This window comes from Aspergillus niger (assembly GCF_000002855.4).
Source record: "Aspergillus niger supercontig An02".
Lineage (NCBI taxonomy): Eukaryota > Fungi > Ascomycota > Eurotiomycetes > Eurotiales > Aspergillaceae > Aspergillus > Aspergillus niger.
In genome coordinates, this window is record NT_166519.1 from 341748 (window position 1) to 359482 (window position 17735).

The 17735-nt window shown below is 49.6% G+C and overlaps 5 protein-coding genes across 5 annotated transcripts; 2 read left to right on the forward strand and 3 right to left on the reverse strand.

Moving 5' to 3' along the window:
* Positions 1-299: 299 nt before the first annotated feature.
* An02g01530 (uncharacterized protein) lies at positions 300-2547 on the reverse strand (the record flags this gene model as incomplete). Its single annotated transcript, XM_059746077.1, has 3 exons — positions 300-2069; positions 2107-2298; positions 2368-2547. The coding sequence occupies 3 exons, from the start codon at positions 2545-2547 to the stop codon at positions 300-302; spliced, it is 2142 nt and encodes a 713-aa protein (XP_059606013.1).
* A 463-nt stretch (positions 2548-3010) lies between these two features.
* An02g01540 (uncharacterized protein) lies at positions 3011-4795 on the forward strand (the record flags this gene model as incomplete). Its single annotated transcript, XM_001399257.3, has 4 exons — positions 3011-3316; positions 3381-3815; positions 3875-4691; positions 4779-4795. The coding sequence occupies 4 exons, from the start codon at positions 3011-3013 to the stop codon at positions 4793-4795; spliced, it is 1575 nt and encodes a 524-aa protein (XP_001399294.3).
* A 243-nt stretch (positions 4796-5038) lies between these two features.
* On the reverse strand, positions 5039-5488 carry An02g01550 (uncharacterized protein; the record flags this gene model as incomplete). The annotated part of the gene is made up of 1 exon (XM_001399258.3): positions 5039-5488. One exon carries the CDS (start codon positions 5486-5488, stop codon positions 5039-5041), a length of 450 nt encoding a protein of 149 aa, XP_001399295.1.
* Positions 5489-8931: 3443 nt separating this feature from the next.
* On the forward strand, positions 8932-10246 carry An02g01560 (uncharacterized protein; the record flags this gene model as incomplete). Its single annotated transcript, XM_001399259.1, has 2 exons — positions 8932-9501; positions 9563-10246. 2 exons carry the CDS (start codon positions 8932-8934, stop codon positions 10244-10246), a joined length of 1254 nt encoding a protein of 417 aa, XP_001399296.1.
* Positions 10247-14469: 4223 nt separating this feature from the next.
* An02g01570 (uncharacterized protein) lies at positions 14470-17459 on the reverse strand (the record flags this gene model as incomplete). Its single annotated transcript, XM_001399260.3, has 2 exons — positions 14470-16671; positions 17022-17459. 2 exons carry the CDS (start codon positions 17457-17459, stop codon positions 14470-14472), a joined length of 2640 nt encoding a protein of 879 aa, XP_001399297.3.
* Between the last annotated feature and the right edge of the window lie 276 nt (positions 17460-17735).

The window sequence follows — 17735 nt, forward strand, 5'->3', positions numbered from 1 at the left end:
TCCGAGTCCGGACGGTAAGATAAGACATTAGTAATTCGAAAATTTGCAATATTCTTTGTATGGTATGCTAAGCTACTACGTAACTACCTGTAATTGTCTACAGTAAAACAATGGGGAGTATCACCAATAAAACAAATATAAAATCACATCAATCATCGTCAAAAGATCCTCATGTCCAACATGTGCAAGCCATATCCATATGCTTCATAAAGTCAATGAAAGAAAGACGTATTTCGTCTTGAAATTGTTGTAGATGTTTTTTCCTTTTTTTTGCAATTTCTGCTCCGAGCTTATTGGTGCTATAGACCCGCAAAGCGAGCCCATCCAGCCGCTCGGATTGGTGTTGCGTTCTCATTTTTCGGTTTGCTGGTCTCGACACGGCCCTCTTCCGCCATCTTGCCGCTGACATCGCGCCGTCTTCCCACTCCCAGACCAGCGATGTAGTTGCCATACGACAATGAAGAGTTAGCGTGGGTGGCATCAGCTCCGGAGTTACTAACGACGCGACCTTTACGATCGCCATCGATAGCCACAGGGTCTGCATAAGGAATGCCAAGGCCGTTAAGATCACCATCATCATGCTGCTTAAGTGCGCCGTAGGCGTTAGACTTCTGGCTTTTCTTGATGTTGAGCTTGTTCTTCTTTGGAGTGAGCTTCGATTGGTCGTGGCTGACTTTCCGTGGAGTATCAAGTCCGAAACTGTGCGGAAGCTCTCCATAGAAACTTCCTTTCTTTTGCAGACTATCAAGAAGCGGCTCTTCGGCAGGAGGCTTGGGGGAGAGATTGGGAATGTCAGTGAGGGCCATGCGCCCATTGCTTGGAGTGCGGTTTTGGACCTCATCCGGCTTCGGCAGGGGAGAGGGCGGGTTCAGCGCTAATGGATTGACCTTCAAGGAGTTTCGCGTGTCTTCGTCGAGCTCCTCGTGATCTTGGAAGATGTCAATCCGGTGGTCGCCAAGGTCTTGCTCTGCATTATCGTAGAATCCGCTTCGGTACAGAATGTCATGAACGTCATCGTCGTTTCCATAAAATTCATTCGCCGCGATCGACTCGTATTCCCCACGCTTATTCTCGCTGATAGCCTCCCCTATATTCAGGCCATATCGTTGTGGACTGAACCAATCCATAACACCGCCCTTAGAGGAGGCTGGGGTTTCGGCCCGGCTGTATACAGAGGATGGGTCACGAGGAGCTGGGTGCTCATCCTTAGCTTCCTCCACAGGAGTCGTAGACCGGGACGGATAGACAATCCAATTCTCTGAAGCCGGGCTCACACATTGAGATCTGTTGGGAAGGTCAGGGGATGGCTCGCGCACTGGCGCACCACGCGGGATTGACGTAGTTGCCCTGGTAAAGATATCCGGATTCTCGATGGGTGACGCGATAGTTGTAGCATCATCAATATCGTTTGGTTGATGGAAAGGTAGATGTGGGATGGTGTCGATGCGTGACGGGCGATGAAAAGAGCGCGTGTGTTGCGGTGGCGTTCTGTCTGCGAAAGTAGGGGGGAATCGGCTGTAGTCATTGTTGAAGGGTGGATTACTGCGAGTATCCATGAAAGGCACACTTCGCGGAACACCAATCAGTGGGTCTTCGCTGGAGATGTTGTCTGAGCCCAAGGTAGATTTGCTGGCACGTTTTTCAATTATTTCGGACTTGGCTCTTGAAAACGGACGTGCAGTCAAGTTGTCTTCTAGCGGGTTCATATCTGGGGGTAGTCGGGTGATTTTCCGGAAGATGGTACCCAAGAAGATAGATATTCCAAGGGAAATCGCATGGAGTGCACCGTTGATTATACCCAACAGGAAAGTAGCCTCTGCGATCTTGGTTGTCATGTCAACATCAGACCCTAGCATTGTAGTCCAGTCGTATGCGTTATCGGTATATTGCCCGTAACCCAGGTAGGCCGAAAATGCGTAGAATGGGATCAGGCCTAGATCGAATGTTGCGGCAAAGAACATGTAGCTAGCCTGCGATCCTGGAGGCCTTGTAATAGAAGAGCGACTCAAAGTATATATGCCGTAGAGAGTGTGCAAAATTGCGACAGCTGGCTTGAAGGGTGTTAAAGGCTGTCTCAACGTAACATAGTCTTATCGCATCACTTACCCCGACTCTAACAATCCATATCACGGTTACCGCGGCATTCTTGATAACGATCGAACAAAAAAGGGATCCAATAGCTCCGGCAAGAGCGAGCACGCGCAGCGCAAGCTGTACCTTGCGACCATAGACCACACGGCCTTTTGTCTTTGGGCTCATCGGCGTCCATCGCGGGTTGGCACTCGGGGTGTTGCATTGCTTGTGTAGATCATCAGTACGCAATCATTGAATAAGGAAAGTTTTGAGAAAGAGCCGCAAAGCACATACCACATCAGGAAGGGTATTGGCATGATCAACCAACGGTCCCTTTAACTCAGGCTTTGGCTCCGGTCGAGTCCAGCTCGCTTGTGTCACAGCCTTCGGGTTGAAGGGAGGTTCGGGCGAACCGTAGAACCGGTTGGATGAAGCATAACCATAAAGGAATGAAGAATTGTTATTGTCGCCCATGATCGCTATGGTAGAAGCCCCAATCTAATATCGAAGGCTTGACCCACGCGACGAGCGGGGGAAAAGAATGTGCACAGACGAGTTTAAGCTTAACAAAAAGAATGTCGGATTAGACAGCTATCTAGAGGTAGATAGACGGACGGCTCTGTGGCGACAGATACCACGGAAAGAGAGGTACGAACCGTGGGACGGGTGGAGTGACAGGAGATGGAGACGAAGCAGCAGCGACAGCAAGAAAGCAGCAGCAGCACATGCACTCATCCATCGTGCATCTGCCGGAGACTACTGGCCTTCCATCCACGGGTTGATCGGGAGGATCGTCAACACGCGATTGTCGGCGCGGCAACCAACTTTGATAAGGGTCACGTGTTGGACCCTCTTATGTCATCGCCGTTCGGAGTTAACTGTCTCTCCTCCGGCCCGGCGGTTCTGCTTCTTTCCTCCCACCTCGTCTTGCTGCACTATGAATATTCAACGTGCTCCATATATTTGTGGCCATTGCACGGCGCGGATTAGCCGCGTGCCTGTGCGCCATGCTCCACGTCAGATCCTCTCGCGCTTGACAACTCAATCGCGTCAGTACAGCCAAGTCGTTCAGAATGATCGGCCTTTCCGCGTGGCCGTGGTAGGGTCAGGCCCGGCTGGCTTCTATGCGGCATATCGACTCCTCTCCAAGGTAGACAATGCCTCGGTAGATATGTACGAGAAGCTCCCAGTGCCATTTGGTCTTGCGCGGTACGGTGTTGCCCCAGACCATCCGGAAGTCAAGGTAAAATTGCCATGTCATGAGTCAGAAGACAAGGACGGTTAAACTTACACTATTCGGGTTCCAGAACTGCGAAGAGAAATTCACCGAAGTTGCAGCATCTCCGCGCTTTAACTTCATCGGCAATGTTGAACTCGGCGAAACCCTTCCCCTCAGCTCTCTCAAGCCACACTACGATGCCATCCTATTCGCATACGGTGCCCCGAAGGACAAGGAGCTGGGAATTCCGGGCGAAAAGGCAATCCGCAACGTCTACTCGGCTAGGGAATTTGTTGGCTGGTACAACGGCCTACCTGAGCACCGTGATCTTGCCCCGGACCTGACTGCCGGTGAAGATGCTGTAATCATCGGACAAGGAAATGTGGCCCTGGATGTTGCTCGTATCTTGTTGTCGGATGTGGATTCTCTGCGGAAGACGGATATAGCCGAGTATGCTATTGAGGAGCTGTCAAAGAGTAAAGTCAAGCGTGTCCGAGTAGTCGGCCGCCGAGGACCGATGCAGGTACGCTCTATCGACCCAGATACTACACCTATCCTATGCTTACATCTCTCCGGTCTTAGGCTGCATTCACCATCAAAGAACTCCGCGAACTACTCCAACTACCAGGCGTAGCATTCGATCCAGTCCCGAAGGATCTCTTTCCTCCGGAAGACGTCATGTCCGCTCTTCCAAGAGCGCAGAAACGACTCATCCAACTTCTCGCAAAAGGATCGACCAACGACCCCACAACCTCCGCCAAATCCTGGTCTCTTGACTTCCTCCTCTCCCCCGAATGTTTGCAGTGGTCCCCCGTCCACCCCTACCGCCTATCCCACGTAAGATTCGCCCGCAACGAGCTCGACCCCTCAGACCCATTCCTTCCCAGCGCCAAAGTCACACCCAAGTATCTATCCAGCGGCAAGCGCGCAGAGGTCGACATCCCCGCAAACACCTTCTTCCGCAGTGTCGGCTACAAGTCCCTCCCACTACCCGGACTAGGAGACCTAGGTATCCAGTTCGACGAACGCCGCGGAGTGATCCCCAACGACGGGTTCGGACGTATCACCACCCCATCCAACACCGGCGACAAGGAACAGCTCCCCGATGGGTCTTTGATCTCGCATCTCCCAGGCCTTTACTGCGCTGGCTGGGTCAAGCGCGGGCCTACGGGCGTCATTGCTACGACGATGATGGATGCGTTCAGTACGGCTGATGCTATTGCTGCTGATGTGGCTGGTCAGGATGGTAAAGCGTCTTTGTTGAATTCGCCGGGTTATAGCTCTGGACTTGGTTGGGAGGGCGTCCGTCCTGAAGCTGAAAAGCGGGGTTTGAGGGCTACGTCGTGGGCTGATTGGGAACGAATTGATCGTGCGGAACGGGAGCGCGGGCAGGAGAAGGGTAAGATTCGGAATAAGTTTGGGCGGGTGGAGGAGATGCTCGAGGTTTTGGGGTGATGTTGTATGATGAATGTGTGTTTATATATAGACAATGATGTACAGTAGATACGACCTTAGAATCTCTCATTTCATTTTCAAAAAGCTCTGTATTCAAGTTCATATATCACTATATTGATGTATGTGTATGTACGTATGTGATGCTCCGTATTATGCTATTAACAATAGGTAAGATAAAGGAAAGTATCCCAAATAAGCGTATCAATCGTAAATCCCGAAATCATATCCAACTATAACCATTCCCTGCCATGGCCGAATTCATCCCCCAAGCATTTGCTGAATGTTTGGCGTTTATGCGCAAAGACTGACATCCACCTCAGTATAGGTAGCTTCGATACGACCCAGCTGCTGGGCCTGGTTGTTGGTGAGGGTGTTCATGGCCTCCAGAGCGATGTTGAAGCCACCAGGTGCGGAATCAATGGCCAGAATGTTGACTGTCTGGCCGTTGTACGTCAGGGCGTAGCACTTGCCGCAGTTGGGAGAGTTCCAGCCTGCAATGGTAGGGGCGCCTCCAATCTTGGGGAAGCCCGGAAGGGAGCCGAAGTTGGAGTAGCCCTTATTGATCAGGCCGTTGGCACCGTCCGAGCAGGAGACGGTGGTCAAGGAAGCTCCAGAGACATCGTAGGCAGTGTCGTATGAGACAGAGACGGTGGTGCCGGCGGCTTCAGCGCTGTCAACGGGTGCGGCCAGAGCCGAGGAGAAGAGAGCGAGGAGAGAGGTGACGGTAGAGAAGGTCTTCATTGTGGTAGATGAGTGATGCTGGTACTCGTGAGCTATAGATGAGATTGTGTTTGGTAGTAGTGGTTTACTCTTGAGGAGTGAAGAATAGATGTTTGATGTGAGCTGAAGAGGAGGACGTGCAGGAGATTGTCAAGCTACTTATATTCTTTCTTTCCCCTCTTTCTCTTCACTTGAAGCTGCAGTAGCGGTGAAATGGCAATGAGAATACCCGGGAGGCCTTGCCTACCCAAGGCGGCCAAGGCTCCATAACTGAGGTATAGACATGGGAGGCCTGATGCTCTGAATAGAAACACAATCATTGACATCACGCCTGTTTGCTATACTAGGTCATTGAGGGGTATGGATCTGCGAAGCACAAGCCCGAAGTGAGACATTCCTCCCATCAATGGCGGGCAAACACCGCATCGATAGCGAGCGGAGAGAGAGACATGCGGGGGCGCAGTAATCGCGGCGTGAAGCGTCCGGGCCAATAAGAGCGGGCACGGCTAGACCCTGAATGAGACATACAGTCTTAGAGCCTTGTCATCTGTCCGGGACCTCCGGCTGGAATGAGACGGGTGACTTGTCCTGTGCAGATGGTCCGTTTATAGACGAAGGTCCTATTCATAGTCCCCAAGTGGCATGACTATGCTTCGGACACGTCCGGGTCATGCAACAGCCCGCCAAGCGACGCATATTGAAGCCCGCAGTTCCCTATCGGGCATTAGCGAAAGCCAGAATCCTGTGCGTTCAAAAATTGTGAAATGTGGCTTCCAGCATATGCGAGCGTTGCTTTAAGCCCTGCAGCATCCAAGCTGACTACAGCACTCGAAAATGAGGACATCTCCAGCTACTAATGAATAGAAGGTTCACGAACTGCGCGCCTTAAATGGGGCATTCATATGCCAAGACAGAGAGGCTCCCAGAAAGGTTGTCTAGCCCTGGAGTCAAGAGTTGCTTCTTGTCGATCAATCCTTCCGGATCCGAAAATCGGAACATAGGCCTGTGAGCTTTCGGGTATGCATACACAGGTTGGCTAATGCTTTCTCAGAGTGGAAGAACGGACACACATTACGTTACATGGTGCGTGGCTAACGTCTGAACTTGTAGTTAATTTATGACACTAAAACCATATGAGGCCGCTCTCGGCTAATGCTTAACAAACCGCTTAGCCGATACGACGAGGTCTCGGCCGCGACTGTTGAATTTCTTCTTTCCGATGCTTCCACAAGCTGAGACAGCAATTGGGCGGCTCATCCGTATTACCGAAAGGTCAAAAAAAAAGCCATCGACTTGCCCAAGTTGAATCAAGTCAACAGCAGATCACGAGTGAGTAATGTAGATCTTTGGCGACTATAGCTTACAGTCCCTCATTGTTTGCGTGTAGGTGCCAGGCCCGAGTAGCTGCGATGCCATAGATGGAAGGTCAATTGAAGTAGTTTATAGATGCTCAACCACCGGATAAGTACCGTGGTGAGAGGTACCATTACTGCTCGAACCATGGTTCTAATTTTGTGCTAGGAGTTGGCCGGATAGGACCTTCCATCAGCCTTTGCTGCACGGCCATTCCAGAACCACCGAAAGACTTTGGATGAGCTCATCAGATTAGCGTGCCCATTCGAGCTACACCCCGCTGCTGTCCTTGGTTCAAATCACTAAGTCATATCAAATCTATGGGATCAGCATCTTAGCAACGTGAATCGACGAGAATAAGCTTTCGGTCACACTTACCCAATGCTCGTTCTCTCCTGAAGATCTTCACCCAACAACGGGGTACAGCTGCAGGTTATTTCTTTTTCTTACCCGTTCTTGAATGAAAAGTCGTGGGGATACTGATATAGCCAGGAACAGCTCAACTTGTGTCCATGCTCCGAAGATCATATTCGTGATAAACTTCTAGCTGCGCGGGATTCTCTGGAGGGTAATATTGCAACTATGGAGCCAAGCTGAACAATTGGTACCGAAGAGCGGGAGGTGGAGATGATGGAATATTTGTAAGCTTGTGATTGTTGCTATTACCAGCAACAATGTGCGAGCGAGGTTGGAAATTATTAGAAGCTGAATGGTGGTGAGGCTCGGCTGCCCTCAGGTGACTGCCAGAAGGAGTCAGTGTTCAACTCCTCTTCATTTGCCTTGCCTCAAGTCCTATACCAGCTTTCCCATCTTCCACACTCGCACAACTTCGTTGTATCTCTACGGTCTATATGCAATTGGAGATTCCACAAAGCACAACATCATTGCCTGTAAAGGAAGGCACTGGTATCCCAGGTCTTACCCGCTGGGTTTATTGGTCCCAGCTTGCTGGATCTCGATAACTTTCTTTCGACGCGCCGTCACGCTAACTCTACCGTGTGCTATTTCAGCCCCTCCCCTCGAGTCGACGCACTGTTGATCCGATATTCTTTGGTTCTGTAGTGACCAATCAGGGCTGCGTTCGATTTCTAACAGCCCTCGGTGAAGGCCACCGCATCGGAAGGTCCTTTCCGTCTGATTTAAGATCGTAGTCCGGAGATCATCTACCACTCCCCTGGTCTGCGCGACACCAAAAAGGCCCAGGAGGCACCAGGGGGTCCCTCAACACCGCTTAATAAGACACATGCAGATCATCACCGTTTACTGCAGGCGACTCTGCAAAAGAATACTTCCGCCCCTTAGTCTAGCTCGTCTTCAGGCAAACGTTAGGGGACTCTGTCACTGCCGAAGTGGCGGATGCACTATACCGGGCCGAAATAGTTCAGCTCAGGATAAGGTACATTTACACCACCCACCGGCCATCTTCAATAATCCTCAATTGTGTGTGCCACATTGCACTCTCAGGTGTTTACCCCATAGTCGCCGGGGAGCAGAATCCGATGATTGATCCACAGGGCATGGAGGCTCTCAGGTCAACGATCTAAGCACAATCACCCCTTTCCTTCCCAGACCATTGGGAGATCGGCAATTGCACACTAAGGTGGGAACGTTCGACCACTTTCTTGACTCAGTGTTGGATGCACGGCGGAGAATACCATGACCCAGTGGTGGGTCTGGTAAAGAGACCGTGCGGACTATATCCCACTAAAACACTCACTATGCGAGCTTCGGTCCCTTTCCTGCACACGCTACTACTCACTAAAATGGCCCATCCTTGCTCATTCGCACCCCCTCGAAGATTATCTAGCGATCTGTGGCCCCTTAACCAAATCTTATTTTTTTTTCTCTTTGCGGGACAGCAAAAATGAAAAACAAGAACGGGTAAAAGAGAAAAGAAAAGAAAAAAATTACTGCAAAAGCCTTTATGGGGCCGAGTCCTTGCCCAGACTTCTCGATCCATAGAAACTCATTTTCTGGTCCGCAAAACATACTCCAATCTCTACTTCTATATGGTAGGATATAAGACGCACGCTGCCTGTCACTCGTTTCCGAGCCTCGCTTGGACCCTTGGACATTCTTCCCCTCGAAACTACAGTTCAGGGTGATGAACAATGCTCGCTCTACTACGATTGTCACGGCTGCTAGGCAGCGATGGTGCTGGCCACACGCACCTCGCTAGTCGCTCAAACACCGAGGTAGTTGAGGGTAGCGACCGAGCAGGGTTCATTGCCATGGGAGTGATTGCACTCATTTCGTTCATTTCGGCCCTTGGCCTGTTGTCATTCCTTACCTACCGTTTCATTTTCTGGCGCAAATATTACAAACGGCCTTTGGCGGAGAACCAATATGTCGTTCTCATTTACAACCTCCTGTTGGTCGATCTGCAACAAGCAACAGCTTTCTTGATATGTCTCCACTGGATAACAAAAGGTCACGTCTACTATCCCAGTGCACCATGCGTTCTTCAAGGATGGTGGATTCAAACGGGCGATCCCGGAAGTGGTTTGTTCGTTCTGGCGATTGCCTTTCACACATGTGCCGTTGTGCTACGAGGTCGACAATTACCGTACCCAATATTTGTGGCTTGTGTTGTTGGGCTATGGATATTTATCATCATCCTGGGATTGATCCCCGTTGGAATGTTTGGCTCCGAGACCTTTGTGATTTCTGAAGCTGGCTGGGTAAGCGACCGCAAGGATGTGATACAGATGGAGGAAGTCACTAATTTACCCTGTCTTGCAGTGCTGGATCGGTCCCGACCATGAAACAGAACGTCTTTGGGTGCATTATCTCTGGATTTTCCTGGCAGAATTCGGCACGGTCGTTCTTTACGGAGTCATGTTTTTCTACTTGCGACGCCGAATGAAGCAAGCCGCCACGCTTCGACAAAACCACCAGGAGAACCTGAAGCGATTGAACCGAGTTGTCATCTACATGGTTATCTACCCGCTTGTCTATCTTTTGCTTTCCCTGCCGCTAGCCGCCGGACGTATGTCAACGGCCCGACATATCGTTCCCAGTCGAGCGTACTTTGCCGTGGCCGGTTCGCTGATGGCGTTGTCGGGTTTCGTTGATGTGCTTGTGTACACGCTCACTCGCCGACACCTGTTGCTCGAAACCGAACTCAGTACTACGGATCGGATGTACAACTACACGGAATCGAACGCATATCAGACACACATCACCACGGGCCGAGATGGCAAGAAAGTACGGATGGGATCCCGATTCCGGCGGGGCATGGGGATGCAGAGCATCAACGACACGGTCAGAGACGACCGCGATTCATCTACAGAAGACATTGTGCGCAAGACGGACATGGAGCTGGCCGAGTTGGGCCACGGAGTGTACCAGGAGACGACGATCGAGATTTCGCACGAGCCAGCGGAACCGGAAGACTTCCAGAAGGGAGGTCGCCACAGCGGGTGATTGTGGGTGGTGGAGCTTCAGCAGGTTGGGCGGATGGCTGTGCGATTTCATTACCACTTTACATTCATTTTGATACCTTTCTTTCTCCTTCCATTTCCTTTTATTTTTCCTACACTATGCAACGATCCCTGTCACGAGAGACCCCATGATATCTATTTTCAAGTATATACATGATACTACTACTACTACTAATAATTGAAGATAATCACTAATTTCCTCTTGACGAAAATCCTCACTCCCCTAAGGGATTGACATGAACTAGTCCGACGAATAATTACCTTCAATTTCAGCCATTCTGCCTGAATCCGACGGCGTGATACGCGTAGCATCCACCAGAACCACCACACAATACGAAGCGTCCGTGAAGCCCGCCCTCCAACCAATCAGCGCTGCCACCGCGCCTCCAGCATCACGATCAGCGCTTACCATGCCCACTTGGATCGAAGCTTGGGCGAGCCGGTTTGGGGGAAAGACGTCCCCACAGCATCGGATCGCGTAGCTAAGGTTTCTTAGCTTCCAAAGCACACGAAGCGCTGATTTGTCTTTTCCCCCTTCTTCTCGTGCGAGTCACCAACCCGTGAAAGCCTATGTTCGGCCCCAGGTCCGCTTTTCCCGACTTACCCAATGGAGCAATTTCTGTTTCGGTATTAGTCGCTTTGCTTCACGCAGTTTTTTACTGGATGGTTTCTTTTCCGGTTTGTTTCATTCGTTTAAGGGCTCCTACTTTGGATCTTTCGGATTGTTCCGCCATACTGGAAATGGTTGATGGAGGTCCAGACATTTTGCTTGTTCCTCTCGGCAGTTGGAACTTTGGTAGGGTAGGAGGAACAAGCCGCGTTGTACCAGTGGTACAGTTAGTCTAAGGTGTTTTGGGTGGTTAGGTTTGCTGCTCCTTTATCCGACCGAGATTTGTTATAGATAGTGAGCCAGAGAGGCAGTCAGACCTTGAGTGAGGACCCGGAGACAAGGGATGATGTTCGAACTTTATTGTTGGAGAGATTTTATTTACTTTGTATTTGGGTTTGGCTAGAATATTTCCATGCAGGAGGGAAAAGAGAGTTGCTTTTTCTGCACAGTTTGAAGAGACTAGTAATTGACTATAACAGCCTGCCTAAAGTAGTATGCATGCATACTATTACGTAGTATAGTACAATTAGTTTGTTCGCCACTTGTTTGAGAAACCACACCAATTCAACACTTCTCTTTCCCACCACACCACAATCCATATACTTACGAACAACTCCCATTTTTTTCTACTTATCAACAACATCCAAAAACACAGTAAATAAACGAGAAATCCTCACAACTAACACCGCAACAGCAATATTAAGCGACTTTTATCCTTCCCTCCCTTCCGCCATTTCCGCCACGCGCTTAATCCTTCTACGCCCCCAAAACCAATTCTCCACCGGTCAATATAACCCATTCCCCATAACAATCTACCTAACGCAAGCCACACCACAACCGAGCATTCCTTAGTATGCAGCCATCTCCACCAAGTAACTAGCCTACTGCAACTTACTTAGTAGAGTGTAGACTAGTCTCCGACGGTATTGATTCCATATGAATTGATGAAAGAACGTCAGAAGATCATCCCGAGGTCGCCGGGAATTCCGTCTTCCTTTCCGCCCTTGGGCTTTCCTTCTCCCCGACGGGATGGATGCCAAGGCTAATCTACTTAATTGCTCCTGATTTTCAGAGAGAGAGACTAGAAGAAGCTAGATTAGAGGGTACTAAAGTAGTGTAGTGTAGTGTAGCTTCGGGATATCGGGGATTTGGAGGGCGGGTACTAAGGGGGTAGTCGGGAACTGGTGATTTTGTTGTATTAGGAATGGTTCTTGTTCTTGTTCTTGCTCTTGCTCTTTATAATTGGTTGGCATTTAGTCAAGTAGAGAGAAAGATAGTGTGTGTCATTGAGATCGTATGAGTAGTGTTGGTTAAGTAAAAGGGAAGCCAGTCTGTTGAGCTCAGAATGTAGATAATAGTTACTGTGATTTCACATACTTTAAGAAAGTAAAGTGTGAACACTATAGTAAGCACTTACTATTAGTAGACAGCCCGGATGCAACCTAAGCGTTCCATGCTAAATGTTGGCTACTTAGAATTTCGGATGTCTATGGTTGTAGGTGCAGGAAACTATAAGACATCCTACTAAGTTATCAACCTCTACTCTTGCCATTGGGGAAAGGCGCCGTACTTATTGTGTTGTCGATCACTTGCGTTGCTATATTAGCTATATTTCAGCCCTGACGTAGTACTTTTGTAACCAGATGTTGTAGCAGCGTGCAGCATGGTTTCTGATAAGCCAGCATGAATGAATATTCATTACCATTGGCAGCCCGTGGACTAGTAATACTACATATAACATATATATTGAATGCGTCTTGGGACATTACGGACGCGGCAAATCATTTTCCTTCAACTAACACTTTACTAGCTATAACACGCTCTCTTAAACCCTCAGCCGTGTTACAGATTTGACACGCAAGCAATTATTTCCATATACACCTTAAGAACAAAAACTTCTAACAAAGCAACGTCCAACCAAGCTTTGCACCCTTTCTGGGCAAAAGTACCAAGCTCATTGACACACCCCTCCCAAGGTCCTGAACCGAGTCATGACCCGAGTATACCAAGAAACATGTACCAAACAACGACATAATCCAAAACACCACACGCCATGTAGATACACCATGATCCATCTTGTCTGCTCCAAGCTTCGATTTCACTGATTGTCGCATAGCATCCCATCTCCATCCACTTTCTGCCGATTATGTCACTATGGACTACTATAAAACCGGCTACGAAGCAATTAGAATAACACAATCAGTAGTATGCAACAACCCAATGCCATCAATAAAAAAACGATCCATCAACCAAAGACAAAAATAAATTACAACACAGTAGAATCACGTCTTCTCCTTAAAATAGGCACCAACGGTTCTGCATATTGAAAACGTCAGAATAAATCATTATTAATGTCACATTCAATCCTCATCAATGTGAGACAACCAAGTTCCTCCGACGTGAGGACCCCAACTCCACTTTGGACTACTAGTACTTCCTTACCCGCTCGCTCTCCCCGCCCTCCATATGACATGAATTATCTAGTACGTAGTACTTTTGACAAGTTGTCTCGGACGAATCCACTGTTATTATATTAGTTGTCTTGCGCCGTTGGAGTAGAAGATCGGGGGTGTCTTAAGTTATTAGACTATTCGTTGAGACAAAAGTACTAATTGTTTAGTCGTCAATGTTTAAATAAAAACACCAGATTTACGAAATATTCAATAGGTATAAGAATACTTTATGACCTAGAATATGAGAGGTAGTCCATTTCCACACCATCGAAATTGATTGCTGGAATGTCTTGTGTCGGTTATATCTTTACATACATAATAATGGATACCAAGTAGGCAGTTGGAGGGTGACGGAATTCGAGTATATCTAGTCTGCTCTATAGTAGTCTAATCCGATCATGCTAATTCTGTATCATGCTACTGCTAGAGTCGATCCTAGCAAATGAGAAAGAAGCGATCCAAATAACGGCAATGAATAGCTTAATTTTGGCTTGCTAGCGAAAACATCGAAGCTAGTTGCATTATTGGAAAACTAAATATCATTCATTCGTTGGTGGCTGCAACTATTGAAAGCGTTGGGAGGATTCGCGCTAGTTATGTACACACATCCCTGTTGTTATTTAATTGATCTGCGGAGTTGAAAGAAATTCAGCGAGCGCCATGTAGTTGATGATGGTCTCAATTATTGCGCTTATCCTTTTGTTATCGTACTACCTACCTCCTACTACGTATATAGGAGCAGAGAGGGAATACGGTCAGGGGTTGTTGTCAAGAGAGAAAATGTGTGACAGGGCTAACCGGGAAGGTAAACCTTGGGTGACGATTGGCTTCAGCTATAGAGAGAATATCTACTAGTCGACGTTGAGATCGTCGCTTATATTTACGAAAGTCTTCTGCAGTGACCGTTGCGCTTATGCATGTCTTGCAGCCAGGCTAGAAGTAAGCATATGGCTATTGATCCGCGTGTCGCAACGGTCGGCATGGTTTCGCCGTTATCGATCGCGATCATCAAGACAGTGGTTATGCGAATTGCGCCAACTTTCTGCGGTGGCGGGTTGAAATCCTATTCGATGGTTGCCATCTTGATAGGAGAGTACGTTGCAATAAAATGACACTAATATTGAATCATCAAGGCATAAACATCTAACTCTGCTCTGATGGAAGTGGGCGTCTCTTGATCTTAAACTCAGATCGGGCTGGTTGGCCTTCGCTTCCTTCAGACACCTCCATGCGAAAAAGTCGATCCTGTGTCTCCTGTTCAACTTCGGCATGAATTGCTTCCTCTTCGGTTCCATTGCCGTTGTCCAACACTCGCTGTGCCGACTCGTCACCCTTAACCCCAGCACGACGCTCGTTTTGGATCCGTTCCTGCTCCTGCTTTTTGTCCTTCACGGCCAATGCGGCCTCTTCACGAGCCACCTCCTCGGCATCTACACTTTGCAGGCCGACAAGTCCTAAAATGCGCCCGATGAGAAATTGGTAGCGCAAATGGCCGCTAACGGTCTCGCTGACGTCCAGATTCTCAACGCCGGGCACATCCTGAACAGACTGTAGACCTGCCACACCGAGTTGCAGACTGCTGGTTCGGTAGAGAAGAGCGAGAACGGCGTCGTTCTCCGAGTACACGTTGATCAGCCGACCGCTAACAACGCTTCGCAGACGACGCCAGTGCGGTGCATTGGAGGGAGTGGGTGAGCCCATCAGAATTGCCGATTCCACCAGATCATATGCACCTCGCTTCGCCAGGCTTTGCAGGCAGGAGAAGATGACGCGAGAGCCCATCGAGTAGCCTATCAATGTGACGGCCCGCTCACCCTGAACCTTGCTAATCAGCGCATCCGCCAGGACCTCACCCGCTTTGTCTGCTCGGGCTTTGGCAATGCTAAACGGGTTATCAGCCACACGGGCAACCTTGAGAAGACCAAGAGGCAGCATTACGGCGCTCATGATCTGTGCGAAGATGGTCCGAGAAAGCACCTGCCCACCTGCCGCCCAGGCAGCGCTCGTGACCAATAGATTCATAGCATTTCCAAGCTTCATCAAAGGCTCTGTTTCCCAGCGCAGACCGAATACCTCGGAATCGGCTCCAATGACTCGCCAGGGAACAACGAAATTGTCTTCTTCAGTAACCCAGCCGGTAATGCCGATCGTGACGCGGAGCATGTGATCATTCTGGGCAGCTTCCCTCTCATCTTCAGACCTCTGTCGGGAGCCCCGAATAGGCAGGAAAGCAAAATCGTCCACCTCACGGGCATACTTGTCGACCATGCGTCCCGTCATTCGACCTCCGTAGGCGCCAAAGAGACCACCCACGATCACTCCACTACCTGCGAGGGCACCTAGATATCCTGCAGCAGCGGTAGCACCGAGACCAAGGCCTCCCAAGACTGTTCCAAGGCCAGCTGCAACAAGTGGTGCGGCAAGTCCGCCAGTAATGCCGATCAGTGCAGCTCCTGCAACAGAAGCTATCCCAACCTTCCATTTCCTGGAGGAATCACGTTTCTTTTCTTGGCCTTCCTCCGCGTTCGCGAGTTGAAGAGCAGTGTCAAGCAATCCACGTGCGACCTTGCTCTCGTCACCATTAAGGATGGTGACATCGAGATTCAGACTTGACGCTACATACAGCATTAGAACTCGCGAGCGAGCATTGTAGTGCTCAAGACTAAGCATTAAGAGCAGTAGCGAATGGAGAATCAGTAGCCTTTTAGCCTTGGGTAGCTGCGTAAGAGGAGTCTCCACAGGTCGGTACACTTCACAGAGCTTCTCCAGAGAACCTTGGTCCTCATCTATATCCGGTTCACGTAATTGTTGAGGTGAGTCTGATTCACTGGGGTCTTCTTCAGATTCCTCATCTCGGTTCACAACTTCACCAATTCTCAATAGGACCGAGTCTCTCCAGTCATCAAAGCTAGACAGGGACTTGGCCTCTGATTTTAGATCTTGCGCGGTGAGCTTGTATTCCGATTGAGTAGTCACAGCTGTGGTTTCCTCTCTCTGCGCGTCCGACTGAGCAGACAAGGGATCAGTGTCCTTGTGATGTTCATGTGTAGATTGGTCACGTGAGGTGTCATTCTCTTTTTGAATAGGACCGTGAAAGTTCCGGACGATGGCATCTCGCATATGTTGGGTGATTTCCGCGACAAGAACTGTCAGGTCGGCTCGCTGGGGGCGATCCAAGATGGTAGTCAAGTCTTGGTCGCGGTCGCTCTTCGGCGGAGCGGGCGAGGGCGAAGGCCCGGATCCGAACTTGCTAGCATGCTTTTCCTTGAATGACTTCCACATATGTGCAAATGGCGCCAAAGTCACGTTCCAGAATGGGTTATTTTGTCTAGCCTTTCGCCTCAGCTACAGATGGTTCGTGGAGGGACCTCACAAGTTGCACAGGGAATAAGGAGGTTGTCGGTTTCAGCATTGGCAATGAGATCATGGATGACTCAGCGCCCAGACCATCGTCAGGCGTACAACTGGGTTCGTCGATTATTGTGGTTACCTGTCAGACAGGCTGAACCCAACTTCACTTAACTTGTGTCGCAGTTAATGGGCAGCTTAGCTTATGCTGAGATGCCCGTCTCGACAATGAAGAATTTCCCCTTGGTCCTGGATGCATAGGCAAGCGCGTTTCCATCCCAGGTATCCCCATCGGGCCGCTCGTTCCTCGGACTCTCCACTCGTTGGATTCTTTTGTTTCGACCAACCACTCTCTCCTTGGATAAGGCCTCCTTAAGCTGTTCCAGTCCGATTGTATTCTCCTGCACCGCTTCTGGACTTTCGTCCCGGATACTCTGCAGGGGTTCCACGCCAGTGGCATCGATGCGCTGGACCTGCTTGACAAAGTGAATTTGGGATTCGAGCGTTTCAAGCATCTTCTTCTCTTCTTCCTCGTTCGCGGGTTGCGGGAGAGCCGAGAGACGAAGCAGATGGCGGAGTTGCGTCGGGGTCACTGATGGAGCAGATTGTTTGGTAGACTCTTCCGGTAGCAACGAGCGAACAGACCACGTAGGCTTCGCAAGCATGGCATCAATATCTGCGTCGCCTGACTGGGAGGCAGAGTACATGCGCCTGGCGGTGCTGCAACCCAGAGGTTGACGACCGATCAACCCAGACAGTCGGGGAAGAGTTGCACGGAGGAACATGGTTGAGGGAATTGTAGAGGTATAAAATCAAATACTTGATAAAATAAACGATAAAGGGAACAATCAATTGAAGCAATTGATTCCTTTTGCGACAGTCAAAGATCCTAATGGGAATCGAAATACCAAGTGAGAAGCAAGAAAAGAAGCACGTCCAATGGACCGGGCGGAAAGTGGCCACCGCCTACGTTGACGGAGCGGCGGGGAGCTCGCCATTCCGCGAGGCTGCCCAGTAAAGTAGATCCATCCTCGCACTGCTTCTCCTCATCTTCTAGACAA